The 15,920-nt window shown below is 37.4% G+C and overlaps 1 protein-coding gene across 1 annotated transcript in view; it reads right to left on the reverse strand.

Annotated features, from left to right (window-relative positions):
- Positions 1–716: 716 nt before the first annotated feature.
- PDGFC (platelet derived growth factor C) overlaps positions 717–15,920 on the reverse strand; it is a 129,563-nt gene continuing 114,359 nt past the window's right edge. Inside the window, exons 4-6 of the mRNA XM_071743033.1 lie at positions 9,235–9,442; positions 3,008–3,225; positions 717–2,339 (exon numbers count right to left, since the gene is read on the reverse strand). Of these exons, the coding sequence (XP_071599134.1) occupies positions 2,223–2,339; positions 3,008–3,225; positions 9,235–9,442 (543 nt within the window). The 3' untranslated portion in view covers positions 717–2,222. The remainder of the gene's footprint in view (positions 2,340–3,007; positions 3,226–9,234; positions 9,443–15,920) is intronic.

Genomic DNA, 15,920 nt, shown 5'->3' on the forward strand with positions numbered 1-15,920 from the left:
GAATTACATTTTTCAGTTCTCCTCATGAATTATGATGACAGAGACTATGATTTATGCTTTTATCTCAACTCGCTATTCAAAAGCACTCTAGATCACAAAAAAAGGACTATATTAATGCAAAAAAACCCTAACTTCCCTGGAAAAATTATGTATCCTGGTCAAAGACTCAAAATTCAGGTAAATCAGGTTTCTTGCATGAACCTAACATGGCGAATATGTATGAGAATTCCAGCTAATTACTGAGAATACAGTTAATGTTCAGACTGGATAACATATATGCCACATTTACATGAAACATTTTTCTTATTCAGTAGTAGGTTGAGGATGGGGTAAAACAAACCAGTTAAGAAGAAATCAGAAGCCACCTGAAAATTTTCCAGAACTGATACCAGAAAGTCACAGCAACTTGCAAAAACCTACAGATTTTCATCAGAACTCATTGTCACAATGGAAACAATTAACAGAAGATGTTGCTTCGATTTGAAGGCTTCTCATCCAGATGATTTTGACCATTTTAAATGCTTACACAAATAGCATCACATTCCTTCTTTCCTCTTCTTGTGGATTTACAGTAAAGCTGAGTTTATAAAGCAAGTGGAAGTTGCAACACAAGATACTTGCTTTTGTAAATAACTTTCTAAACAGTAAGTAGAAAATCATCCTCTTTTTCTGTTATAGTACAGAGAACAGATAAAAACATGCAACTAACACAAACATTTGTTCTCTTAAAATTAGCATTCTTACTTTATTTGGTGATTCATTACAATCTGCAAATCCAATAGTAAAAAAAATAAACTAGGCATAATGTTAAAGCATTTTACAAGCAAAATACTTTACTGTTTCTTTTTCAATTTGCATAGGTCGGGGTAAGTGTATTGGTTAAAGAATAGAACATACAGAAGAACAAATCCATAGTTCATCAACCTGTACTGAAGAGTGTTACTATCCTGTGAGTGAGCAGTACTTAAACAGCTGTAATTGTCAGTGGAAAACCAAACACTTCAACCAGGCTGCCTTCCCATGACCATCATGCATCATGAAGGCTGCAAGCCACTGGGTTTCTTTTCTTATATTGTAGACCATCCTACTTCAAAGAAATTAAAGAGTTAAACAAGCCAGAATGCATCTATCTATGCTCATTTCTTTTCTACTGGAACAAAGGCCAGAATGGAGAGAGGGAATTTTTTAAGTCAGCTTTTGAAACCACTTACAACAATGTCTGTCTCTCATATTTTAGTGTCTTGGAGCTAGCAAGTTTAGAGCTTCATCCACACACCTCTGTTTATTATTACCTGCATCCAGGTAAAAAACTGTACATTTTCACTGTGTAGCCACAAACTACAAAGAGATCATGCTCCTTTCCCATTATAATTGCATCTCTGTTCCTCCAACCATATAAATCTGGCTTTAAAGTCTCACAAAACTAAAAAATAGTCGATCTAGGCTGCAATAAAAAAAGAATATTAAATACCTTTGGTAAAAATAGATATATTTAACAAGTTTAGAAAAGCAAATAGTTATATTGTCAAAAGGAGAGTATAAAAATGTACACAATAAAAAAAAAACAAACAAACAAAAAGTCATCAGCCATAGTAGTAAGAATAAAGGCGCCGTTCTTTTCAACATTTGCTTCCTTAGCTCATGTTATTGTCCAGTCATCTTTCTATAAGGCAGGAGCTTTACTAGAGCATATGGAAAAATCCAGTCCTTTCTACCAGCATTAGACAAATTCAGTTTAATTCACAACAAGACAGTCTCTTTTAACCCAAGTTTATACAACAGAGAATGCTTCGATTTAGAGTACATTGGAGTAGTTGAACAAAGAAAGAGAGATTTCAGGTGTTTTCAACCAGAGGCCAGATGTACTGGAGCTGTAGGATCAAATCTCCATGATGTGAGCCTTCTAACTTTAATTTTACTCCTAAATTTTAAATCCATGTATTGTCAAGAAAATTGTGGGGGACAAAACCAATACATATATTTTAAATCCCTCATTGATGCCTTTCTCCCATCCTTTCACTGGGCCTCCAAACAGAGCTGTCACACAACACATAATCCCAGTTTGGCTTCTCCTCTTTTTAGAGCTCACTGTAAATCTTGAAGATGGAAGATCCCCAAAGCAAACAACTGAGATTACAGAAGAAGATAATGCACAAGCCCCATAATAGAATCAGCCATTGATTGAATGTGCTTTGAAAGAAAACAGCACAATTAAATCATGTTTATCCTTCAGTATTCCCTTTGCACACACAGTCACATTCTTCATGGTGTTCCAAGGGTACATCTGTCAATGATTTATGCAATCCACGGACACCAATCCTTGGTTTCAGCTGAAGAACCTAAAGGACAAGAAGCCAAGCATCAGGAAAACAGCAAGTGTTCCATCACACACCTAGACTATGAGCTAGACTAAACTGGAAATACCCTGGCTGACAGGAAGCCTATTAAAAGAAACAGGCTTTCCATAGCTAAATTTCTTCATTTATTCCAGTCAGTAATTACTATTTTTGCTTCACCTGGAGCCCTTTACAAAAATGATTCAAACACATTGAACAGATTCTTGCTTTTATTGAAGAGGGGACTCTTGCAGTTTCCTATTTCTACTAAATCTTCTTTAAGGGTCAATAGTATAGTTAACCCAATGGAACGATAAGATAATTCTATAATAAATATTTTAAGCTATAGATTTATAACAATGGAAATGGGACTGATATCTGTTCCTTCAGACAATTCACATTTACTACTAGAGAAAGATGAACAAGGAGGTGCGGTTGTGACGGGTCTGAACTGTAACAGCAAATACTTCAGAAATGCCCTAACAGTTCCACTGAAAGATATTATTTTTAAAATGCAACACCTCATTGAAATGGTAAAGAAAATACTATTTATAGTAAGTGCAATAGATAACATTTTAGAATTCCAATGTTAGTGCATTCCTACAGGAAAAATAACTTCCTTCATTGGCTTCTGGCATTTCCAAACACACAAATGTAAAAGAGCCTCATACCTCATGGTATTTTTTTGTGACTTTTGTTGGTACACACTGGCACTCATTGCAGCTCTGATGACAACAGGCACAGTTTCCACCACAACGTTTAACCAAGAGACAGAGTGGCCAGAAGATGGTGTCAGTTCGCTTCAGCTCCTCCCTCAGGGACACGGAGAAGTTGCGAGGGGTACAGCTGTACAGCCGCACCTCCTCCTTTAGGAGGTTGAGATCAACCACTGCAAAAAGACAAACAAACTGGTTTGGAGGCTTTTTCACTTCATAATCCAACTTCATTGGGGGTCAAGCAACTTCAGCAGTGCAGAACCACAGAACCACAGAAATTTAGGGATTGGAAGGGACCTCAAAAGATCATCAAGTCCAACCCCCCTGCCAGAGCAGGGTCACCTACAGGAGGTCACACAAGAATGCATCCAGGTGGGCTTTGAATGTCTCCAGACAAGGAGACTCCACAACCTCCATGGGCAGCCTGTTCCAGTGCTCTGTCACCCCCCACAGTAAAAAAGTTTCTCCTCATGTTTCTATGGAACCTCCTATGCTCAAGTTTATATCCATTGCCTCTTGTCCTATCATTGGGCATAACTGAGAAGAGCCTGGCACCATCCTCCTGGCTCTCTCCCTTCACGTATTTATAAACATTAATGAGGTCACCCCTCATTCTCCTCTTCTCCATCTGAAGAGAGCCAGCTCCCTCAGCCTTTCCTCATAAGGGAGATTTTCCACTCCTTTAGTTATCTTGGAGGCTCTGAGCTGGACTCTTACAAGCAATTCCCTGTCCTTCTTGAACTGAGAGGCCCAGAACTGGACACAACATTCCAGATGTGGCCTCACCAGGGCACAGAGGAAATCTCATTCTTCTGCTGGTCGTACAGGTTCAGCACACAAGTTTAACATTGGAGTACCATGAAACAGAAATGGAATCATGGTCATGCAGGAGTATTCACCAATTATTTTACAACTCTGGCAGATTTGGTTCAAAATAAATGAAGCAAGCTTTGGTTACTATGTTCAATATTTTATCAAATCAACCCTACTGGGGGCTCCTTTATTTGTGGTCATACTTGGAGCTCTAGCGTTGCCAGTCTCTGTTATTTTTGGATTGGAGAAACACAGCAATTAAGAGTCCTGCAAACCTCCAAAAACAATTTAACACATTTGCATGAAGCATTCAAACTTCTTCCCTGCTTAAATTTCAATTACTTGTTCTTTGCAAGGGCGATGCAAATATAAGAAAGAATGAAACCACATATATCTAAGAGAAACTCGCTTCTGTGGACTAAGAATTTCAAGAAGTTAGGTCACCACTAGAGAATACTGTACAGACAATGTGCACAGTATGTGCACAAGTATATGTAACTATATAACTATTGGCTGACCATCTCTCCCCTTCTCATTTATAGTAGTATACACATATGATTTTTTGTTGCTTCTCATTTTTCATTTGATGTGCCTTAAATAAAATACAGTTCCTCCTTGTAAGCATCTAACTTGTAGTGCAGGTTAAAGATAGTAATATTTGGCACCAGTTTCCTTAAAAGCTGGCTCCACTGTATCATACTAAAGTTTCACTATGCCAAAAGCTGAAGAACAAGCTTATGAAAATATCTGAAACAGGACTCACTCCTCTAGCAGTAAGAACTGAAAAAAATGGGCTTAGTGAAAAAATTGAGAATTTTTTTACTTTGGTGAAAAGCAATGTAATTTCATTTATTTCAGAAAAGTCAGACTATAATGATCATGATCTGGAATCCTTTTTCTGAGCTGTTTCTCTCTAACCATACCAACATTAAGGAACAGAAATAATATGCAATTCACAGGCACATTCTGGTCTGCATGGTCTTTTACCCATCTGATAAAAAAAAGAAAAGAAAGAAAATCCTATGATATACAGCTACCAAGATGACTGAAATAAAGCTCTCAGATATAGCAGCAGAGAGTTTTAAATCAACGGGTTTTGAGCTAAATCAAGAAACTATGGCAAAACCATCCTGATGTATTGATATTACTTGACAAATACTTTATAGTTACTGCTAGAAGTTTTAATATAAAGATATATAAAATGCTAAAAAATCTGAGTCAGCCTTGACAGAAATACCTTTTTTCCTTCTCCTGACTATGTACAGAGCCTCTAGAGGTCACCACGAACTTCAGCCTATCAAGTAACTCTCAATTCTATTTAACCACATAAGAAATAAAGGAAATTTAGAAGCTGCCTTTGTCTATTAGAAATGTTCATTAGTTCTGCCCCAGGAGCAGGTCTCTGGGAAGCAATTTTATTCCATGTTTCTTCAAACATTTCTTTTGCAGACCATATCTATATACTGGCATCCATAATCAAGGGCTGATTGTTGGGAAGGGTCAGTTAAACACACTGAGGCCTTTTCTCTGCTTGCATTTACAGCAAATGCAAAGCTGGGGCAGTTCATTCCATCACTATCAGTTTAACACAGGCTCCTAAATAAACAATCTGATTTTAAAAGCAAGGAGTGTGTAATAACCTCAATAAAGTTACTGATAGGACACCAGCCTGCCTCCCACACTTCAAGAGCATTCCTTGGAGAAAGCTGAGAAAGGAGCAGAGGCAGAGAGGCAAAACTGCCAGCTAAGAGATTCACTGTGAGAAATTAGAAATTATTTAAGCTCTACTGATCAGCTAATAGCTCTATGTTGGGTAATACAGAAGGTGGACATGTCTAGCTCCATTAATCAAGGACTGTGGAAAGTAATAAAGTACTTCTTTCTGTTACATTTTCAAACATACAATAATTTAACTGTGTGAATGAGGATAAAATACCTAAAGCACAATGAGGAAAATGCTAGTTGTCCTACTACTTTCTACCAGCAGATTTCTACAGAGGCTGAGACACTTGGTGCAGTGAATTCAAGGAGCTAAGCTTATGTGTCCTAACATTCTCACTGAAAATGCAAGTTGGGCACTGATGCCTCTCCCAGCAAGCCCACTGACTAGGACAGAGATGCTCTGTGGGGTTTTGCTTCTCCATTCCCTCCTGCCTGCTGGCAGCAGTTGAGGAATGCATCAATTTCCTGAAACTAGGTGTAGTTAGAGAGGAAAGGGCAATCCACTGAAATGCATTGAGCAGCAAGTGTACTATAGACTTTGTCACAAAACTGAAATGAACTGCTCTGGCAGGGATTTGAACTTGATGATCTTTCAAGGTCACTTCCAACCTCTAACTTTCTGTGATTCTGTGAACCTCTCAGACATGCAGACTCAAATTTTAAAAAGGTTCTGTGGAAGAACATGCAATCAGCTCTCTGCAAATAGATTTTAGTGTGCATAATTCTTACAATGGGCTTCAGGAGAGATGAAAAATACCATGTTTGGTTTCCAAGCTTTACAATGTACAAAGGTATATTGCTATTATACCTCACAATGAACCCTTGCCCTAACTTATGTAATTCAATTTCATTAAAAGGTCTGTGGCAAATTTATCTAGTGCTTATATAATCACCCCTTTGAAGTGTGTGAATGAAGCTGTTATTTTTTCAAAGAGTATCTGTCTGTCCAAAATTTATTTTAACATACTGCGGGCACAAAGCTAGATGAGAGAATGTATATATTCCCTTAAAAGTGTTTACTTAACCACAATAAAAGGTTATTTGGATTTCCCAAGTGCACCAAGTTACAGTACCTGTTATAATGTGAACATTTAAACACTCCTTCAACTTGGCTTCCACTCATGTATCATGTTTGACACAACAGCCAAAGTTCTTTTACCTAGCACTAGCTCAGGAGGAATGGGAGGCTCTGCAGTAGCCCATGACTGGAAAACACTAAAATAAAAATAAGGGGAGAAGAAAGCAAAGGGAGAAAAAAAAAAAAAAAAAGGTCCAGGTAGTTATAGATCAAAGTCTATTTCAAAAGTGTAACCCACATTCACACCAGCCTGAAAGTAACTGTGTTCTGCAATTGGCAATGCAGCTCTCTGGCATCTTCTGGGATGTTACCAATAGCACTGGGAACTCTCTTTCCCAAAACATTACTGCAGCTGGATGCTGCTCTCAAAGTCAACAAAACAAATGAAATTCTGGTTGAGGCACTTGTGTGTGGGCACAGATAGCAGCAGGATGGTTTTCATTCCTAAGCACCTTGGAGATTTTCCTGGGAGTGCAAGTTTCATACTGGCTCCTACATAAGGATAGGGCTGCTACAAAACTCCAGAAGAGGAGTAGAAAAAAAAAAAAAAAAGAAAAAAATTAAATTTAAAAAAGCACAAAAAGCCATGCAAAAAAAAGTCACATAACTATATGAGGAAGGCATCTGCTACGGGCTATGGTTGGACTGTGACTCTTTTCTTCTTCTTAAGTAAACTTCAGAATATGGTCTAATGATTATGCAGAGAATTCTGTGGGAAGCAATGGGATATATTTTTGCACAGCAAAAAAAGTATGTTTAATATTATAAAATAATTTAGGACTATATTTAGACATCAAAGCCTCTGAACTTGGTGTTTCTTCTTTCCTGGCTAGAAGTTTTTGGAAGCATTTTATCCAGAGAAAACATCAGACACAGAAGTCCTGTGGAATTTAGGTTGTCTAAATATAGTCTTTGTCATATGAATTATTAAGCAGGAGTACAAGACAATACTCTTCTCCACATAAAGCAACATACACTTTTAATTAGATTTTCATTTAATCTAGATGTAAACTAATGTTTGTCTATGAAAGCTGGACAGTAATTTAGCTATTACACTGAAATACTGCAAAAATAAAATTGACCTAATTATAGAATCAAAGAGTGAAAAACCCAGACATTTTAGGGCATGCACTTGTTCCAAACATTTCAGAACATGCACTTCTCCTAAATGTTCCTTTAAAAGATTTTTAAATACAGGAAATGTGCTTCTAGAAGGAATAACATTTGAAAAGAAAAAAAAAAAGAATAAAGAAAAAAAAAATGAGGAAAACAAAAAAGGTTTGCTTTCCCTACCTATTGAATAGACCTAACAGCTAATTCTTTATCATCTCAACTGGACATATTTTCTGCCTCAGGCTATTTCATTACACACTCAGTAATTCAATCTGAGGGTGGCCTCAGATATGACAATGCCACGATATGTTTATTCAGTAGAAAAATCTATTTCAGCATCTAATTGGAGGTCTTTAAAAGATTTACTCTGACAGGTTCTTTCTAAGACATGTCTTGCAGGGAGTTGCTTTTGTCTGTGTAGTTGTATTCACACCTGCATTTTAGTTTATGTATGGTTTCACAAATTACATTTTGTTCTTCTCCCACTTACTGTATGATTATGGGATACATTTGGCAAATACTGAATCGCTTTCATTAGGAAAGTGTTAAATTACTATCTGAAAGGTATGGACCACTGCTGAAAGCTTTTAAAGTTATTTCCTCTTCTTTCACTCTTAATTCAGTTGCTTTGTACACAGCTGTGTCCATACAGTAGGCTACAACAGTTCATTTTTAGGTTCTGATTCAAGAATCAACTGTCAAAAATTTAAATTTGAGTTAAAAAAATTTTTACTTCCTCATTTTTCTTGCTGATTGGATGATAATCTCGTTTATATTTGTCAACAGAAGAATCTATTAAGTTATGCTCATATGTTTTCATTTTTATGCTGTATGGTGGGCAAGAAAGGATGTATTGCCTGCATGCTATCCATCCACATGGAAACCATAATCATGGGAAGCATCTGGATAGTAAGTGGGAAGTCAAATGTACATGGAAGAAATAGCTCCATGAGTCTTGAAATACATACTCTACATCTGATTAAACTAACTACTGAAGTAGTCAAACAGGATCAAACATCAAACAGGATGCAGACAGATTTAATAAGGTATAATGGAAGAGAAACATTTCACTAATTCCTCTCAATTCATATGGTACAGAGACTGGAAAAATTCTAATATTGGAACAGGAAATAAAGTAGTCACTCACATGACAATGTAAGTGAATGAAATTCCACTGCTACTCTGTGGAAATAAAGTTCCCCCAGGTTCCCTACAGAAATCTGTCCCGTGTGTTTCTATTTTTTCCCCCTTTTTCACTTCATTCTGCTTAGTTGTTTTGAGCTGAGTTATTGTCCTTTTCAGATAGTACAATTATGAGAACAACTAGAACCAACGATCCCTGCTGCATTTCTACCATATTCTCTTCTTGGAGGTGAAGAATGTTCTTAACTACAGCTGCTTTATCAAGAAAACACACCCGTAGAAAGCTGCAAGGCCAGACAGAAGAGCAGTTTACCTCTTGATTTCCTCCCATGAATATATGTCTTTCCAAGAAGTTGCCACGTTGGCCTGTACAAGTCTTCCAAATCCAGCTGCCACCGGTCCGGTTCCAGGTACCGAATAAGTTCTTCCACGGTGCTGAAGCCAGCGACAGCGTTGTTCAGCACCTCTAATGGCAAAGCTGAGGGGGGCAGCAGTGAGGGGCTGGGGGCTTCTGTGTGGTGCTGCAAGCAAAGCCAAGAGAAAAGTACCAGTCAGAGGGTTAATGGACCTGCCTTGATGAAGTGCTGTACTCTATGAAGCTACATAGCTGGGAAAGTTTACAAGTGGCTCGCTTGGTTCCAGTGTACAGTTTACCTATTAAGACAAATGGCAAAAGTCAAAAAGTACCTAATTACTCTTCAGTGATAAGTGTAAACAAACTTCCACGAGACAGGTCTTCCCATTTCTTACATTTCTAACCTTGAAGAAAGCATGCCACTATACCTGTTCTTTGAAGAAGTTCACTAAGTGATGGACATGTTTTCAGAAAAAGAACAAGGAGTGATTTGAAAGCATAGCCCCATTACAGGCAATTGCTGTAACCCTCTAGAAATCTGAGGAAACACACATTTCACATGCTGCCTTCCCTATGAAACTGAGCTACAATCTTTGTCTTCTTGTCTTTCAATGAACATACACTAGCACAAAGATAGCAAATATCCCTGCTCGGATCTATAGATAAAAAAAAAAAAAAAAGCACTAGTTGAGTTTCATACAGTACTAAGAATTATGTTTATGGTCATGCAATAATTAAGAGTTATAATACCTGGCATTAGTGTAATTGCTTCTCCATTATGAAGAAAAAAAAATATTTTTCCCAAGGATACCAAAATCACTTAATAGCTGAAATTGAGCAGTGACAATGCCTATGTACTTTCCCACAGCACAAATCTCACTGACAAAACTCACCGGATGAGGGGTGCTCAGTGACAGACAAATCAAGCAAAGCCAGTCTTCTGGTTTTGCTCACTCTACACTCTGTTTAAAAATCCTGCATTGATTCGTATTTTCACAAGAATAAAAAAAAGGCAGGAAGGGAAACAGGCACGAGGTTGATGCTGCATGGCTGTAAGTTTCTTTAGGCTTTTGTACAGGCAGACACCACTACAGACACTACGTCCACGCTACTGCACCAGAGCAATTTAGTTGGACCATGTAATGATGAAGAACAACTTGAACACGCTGCTGATTTGCTGGATGAGAATGATTAAGAATCTGAAACTTAAATGCACAATACCAACCGCAGTGCTGCTCTCAAGTGTTGTCCCTGCATGATTTAGGGAAAATCAATTCACTCTAAGTAACAGTCAGGGCTTGGAAAACATTGCCCAGAGAGGCTGCACAGTATCCATCACTGGAGGCTTTCAGTACCTGACTGGATAAAGCCCTGAGCAATGCTCTGACCTCGGACCTGACCCAACCCTGAAGCAGGGGGCTAAGCTGTAGAACTCCTGAAGTCCCTTGCTGAATTTTCCTACAACAATCCTACTAGATAGTATTAAGAATGATGGACTGAATGCTATTCCTGTAAGTGAAGTTACAAGCTTCTTAACCCTTCCATGTGCAGTGCCTGTAATTTCTGCACATTTAGATATATATTTATACAGTGTCAAAATAGCACTCCCAGTACTCTAATGAGAAGTCTATAGATACTGTATTTTTTCCTATCATGTAAGATCAACTGCATTCATTTATCTTTTCAAAATCATATTGCTGAGAAATGTAACAGTTATGCAAGAAAAATATGTTCATAAAATAACCCATGCAACACTATACAACAAAAAGCAGTTTTGTAAAATACATGTGTCTATGATAGCTGTATTTCACACCAGGAACTGTATTTTCCTTTCTGTGCTCTCAGTTCTACTAAACATGCACTTATGGCTTCAGCCAAGTGTGTGGCTGAAAGGGCAGCAAATGGGAGTAGCCACCATGCCTTTATTTTTTGCTTCAAAGGTTTTTCTCTCTTCATCTTCAAAAAATGCAGTCACTGGAATGATTGCTGATGCTTTTTCACTGGGAGTCTTGCAAAGACAGTACAAAAGACAGATCTAGGGCTCTGCCACTATTAACTTTATCATATCTCCATCTTGCTAATCCAGCAGCATTCCCAGTAGAGTGAAGTAGTTTCTTCCCATTCTGAACGAATGTGGATTTCAACAGTGAAAATATTTCTTTTCCTCTTATGCCCACTGGCCACATTAAAAATAATAACATGTTGATTCATCTATTAGGTTATGATAATAAAGCAACAGATTTTAGTCTATAATTTAAATATTTGCTTTTAGCAAAACTTCTTACTCAGCAAGTTTCAAAATAGTGCTGTGACACTGTAATTCAGATGGTCAAAAAAATAAATATCCTAAAGTTTTTCTTCCTGTTTTTCTCCACAATGAAGTAACAATTCACTGTTACTGGTTGAAATTGCAGGGTTTTGCTAAGGTGAAAAACAAAATAAGGATCAAGTACTTGAAGGGAGAAAAAAATCTATTTTGTTTCCAGCTAACAAATTTACTTCAGTGTCTCCCTTCTACTGGGATTTTGTAATCAGCAATGAAATAGATGGATTCCAGATAAAACCCCACTGGTCTAGAATCTAATTCCACATTTACAACTTAGAACATGTACACTTAGCAATACATCTATAGAAACTAACCCATCAATTTATCTTATTCAGTATTCAGCAGGCATTTGCCTGGGCTAAAATGTTGTGAGGAAATGGTGAATCATTGCACGTAATGGTAACACAATTAAAGTTGTCATCGCTTTCTAATCATTCTTACAGCAAACCAAAGCATAAAGAAAAGTAACTGAAACAGCAACGTTGCACAACTTTTAAGAGAAACATTTTAAAGTAGTAAAATCTCAAGATTATGAATATTTTTCCCAATAGTATCTTAATTTACTCAATTTAAATCACAGCTAAATTTATACTGAAGATTGAAGATAATTGATATCACAAAAGTATAAATGCAGTAATTTACATTTCTAATATAATAACCACTGTGAAACCTCGAGTCCATAAGTTGTTTAATATAAGTGGTAATTCAGATTTTCCTCTACATTGCTTTTACTTACTAATAGATGCTACTTATTTTAGAATGTATAAAGTCAAAGGTACTCCTTTCGTTGGTTAAAAGTATATCGTTGAATTTTTCACATTTTATAATTTCTCTTTATTTTCTCAAAGTTGGGGGTTTTGTGTGTTCTGTATGCAATGTTTATATCTTCAGGAAGATTTTTCTCTCAGAGAAAGTAACAGGAGAGAGGACAACGGAAGAAACTGCAACTCCATTGATGTGACATACATTTTAGAGCAAGCAAATAAAAAGCTTCAGTATAACTCTGAAACACAGCATCATAGTTGCAACTTCACCGTGCTGGAACACTCCTTAACTGGAGCTTTACCTCACTTTATAGCAAGTCTATAACTTCTATTATAATTCCTTCCAATTAAATATTGCTAGATTGAAATCCATGTGCCTACAGTTTAATCTCTCCTGACATTCCTGAGCCTTCCTTCCCCTGACACAAACTGATGCTGTCAAGGTCTGTAGGTCTCAGAGTTGCAACTTCTCTGCAGAACAGTGATGTGGAAGCCTCACAGGAGAACCACTGGTAAGCTCTTGTTTTGCTGTGCAGTGTTGATGGAGACTATGAAGATAATCTTACAAAGAAAAAGAAATCTGTCAACTCTATATCTATTCTATAGCTGGCATCACCTGGCTTACTCCACAGAACTATATGATGTCTCCCCTAAGGGATCAGATAGCACATAATCAACCTTTTATATAACAGACATCTCTTTATCTGGCAGAGGAGACATAACCCAAGACAGCAGACACTTGCTTAGGAATAGCAGCTATCCAAAATAGCTTTCCTGATGGAGATCACTTCCAGGGGGCTGATGATCTCCAAGCTTTTCTATGATAAACACTAAACAAACAGTAGACATTTTTTTCTGTCATAGCAGCATGTACTCATTTAATACCATGTTTTAGGCTTGACAACACCTTTTTTTTTTTCTTTTTTTCTTTTTTTTTTTTTTCCCCCAAGTGTTAATAATTCTGTCAAGACAAATTTGAAAAATACATCAACAAGTTCTGTATTTTAATGTGATTCCTCTAGTAAAAAAATCCCCCAATCTATGGTTTTTGGTTTTGTGCCCAGGAAACAGCATTCACTCTTTAATAAGAGTAAACATGCTTAAAACCAAGGTAGAGCCAAACCGTTGCACCTTTACTGTTAAAATGATTCAGGATGAAAACCAGAGCAGAAAACAAAAAAACTGCTGTCCTGTAGAGCAGCCAAGAATGACAATTAGAGTTGGATCAAACAGAATTTTCATTAAGTCTGTTTATATTGTATTTCTGTATGTGTACTTCACTCTATCAAAACAAATACCTTACAGAAATCCCCTAAAGTGTTTACAAGTGTACAAGACAGGCAAATAGACCAAATTTAGGCAACAGCTTAAGATACAGGCTTTGAAAAAAGGAAGGCAATGATAAAAACACTAACTTCACAAAACTATCCAGCCATGAAAATTATAGATGACAGCAGTAAGCCAGAAGAAACTTAGGGAGTAAAATGCATTTTAGGGTGCTTACGATGTTAGTTGTGCCCTATTAAAGGATTAAAATCTACTCCATCTAGCTCCTTTCTCAAAGGGGAAAGGGCAGGACATCCTTACACACAGAACAAGAAGGTGACCATCAGTGAAACAGAAAACATGAACAAAAAATAAACACATGAATTTTAAATTGCCTAGCTGAAGCTCAAACCAAAAGGATTATTTAGTATGTAGCCCAACTTGGAGACTTGTGATTAATTTCTTGTTCTGACATCTACTTTCTGTATGATCTCAAGCTCAGTCTTTCAGGCCACAGCTTTATGGTGTAAAGCACCTGGCAGTAGCACCTCCTTGGCATGACTGTATGTGGCTGCACCATAAACAAGAGGTAATCTTTCTGAAAAAGAGTTATTTTTCATTTTGTTTAACCACAATCTTATTCACAGTGCAGACCTCCAACAGCCAAACCAGCACAACCAAAAGCACAGTGGCTGCTAACATAAACATTTTTTGATTGACTTTGCCACTGGGAATTTCATAGCATGGAGGTTTCTAACACAACATTATAAGAACTGTAAAATGAGCATCAAGGCAATTACTTGATCTCTCAAGTTTGCTCATTGTGAGAGAATTAATAAAATGAACATTTAACACATGCTCATTATCGGTTTATCTGAAGAATCCAGAAGTATTTTAGACAGATAGAGGGGTAAAACTTTGGCTATGAGACTGCATATAACAGCTTTTCCCATTCTGCCTCTATCTATCTGTTCTTCCCTTGTACTGAATCAGCTCCAAGGAGAAACAATCCAGAACAAAACAGGACTCACTTATAAACCATACAAGATCAGCTCTTCAGCTGATGAGCTCAGGATATCTCAGCAAAGCCTTCCTTTTGCTCCTGTCTCATAGGGTAGGACCATTAAGGTACTGACATGACCCTCTCCCAGTTAAAGGAGGGGTAAGATGTAATTTTTTATTTTGCTGCCACCAGGAGTGAGGAATTTCATGTTTGATAATTCAATTACTGAGTTAAGACTGGAACAACAAAAACATATGAGTCAAATATTTGGCATGACAGGACGCTTACAAGTAGTGGATGTCTAAAATAATTCTCTCCCCACTAAAGAAATCCCCATTTTTTTCATTTCTTGTCTGAAAAAACATTGTCAAGCAGATTGTATGGGAAAACTGATTCATCAGTTGGCAGTTTGGAGAAACTATTAAGCATTAGGATGGTTTAATCAGACTAGAAGGGACTCTATAACAAAGGAAACCTCAGAGGATCCTACCCTTCTCCAAAAACCAACTAGGATCAGTACTTTGAAAGAAATAACATACTTGCTCTGATGAAATAGCCTTACAGATCTGTGATTTTATTTTATTTTTTTAATTACAAAGGAACACTCCAAGTCTTGCTTAGACTTTGAGATATGCTCTGGAAACTTATATGCACATCCTATGACTCTTGTAGCAAAATAAAGAAAACTTTCCTTCTTTTATAATCACAGGCAGCCATAAGAGAGAGCAGATATCCAGCTCTCCAAGTTTGCCCTAAGGACATAGAAGCTTCCTGGACTAACAATAGCTCTTTCTTTTATCCCATAAGTACATGTCAATAACTGTGAAAAGCCTCTAGAAGTCCCGACCTACCTGAAAAAGCACAAACTTTTACTTGCTTGCATGTATGCAGCACAGAAAAACTAATCCATTTGTGAAAGTCTTATCACTTGTAAAGACATCTTCTCTGTGCAACTTTAACCTGCACCTCTGCTATGCAAAATATTAGTCCTGTTCAAGTAGCAACACAGAAAGAAGCAGAGATGATCCACAGCTGGGCCTGTGCACAACCACCTATAGAGAGAAATCAAGTTCCAGAATCACCCTCTTGTGCCTCCAGCAATGGAATGAAAAACCAGGAGGAGGAAAGGCAGATAATCCATTTAGACTGCCAAAGCTATGGAATAAGGAATCTTTGCTTGCACGTGACAAAGATGGAGGCCAGGAAGGTCAGTGCAGTTCCCATCCACTGGAGCACTTCTCACTTCTTCAGCTGGAGTTCCCATCAGCTGCCAGGGGCACAAGAG

Source organism: Heliangelus exortis, chromosome 4 (genome assembly GCF_036169615.1).
Source record: "Heliangelus exortis chromosome 4, bHelExo1.hap1, whole genome shotgun sequence".
NCBI lineage: Eukaryota > Metazoa > Chordata > Aves > Apodiformes > Trochilidae > Heliangelus > Heliangelus exortis.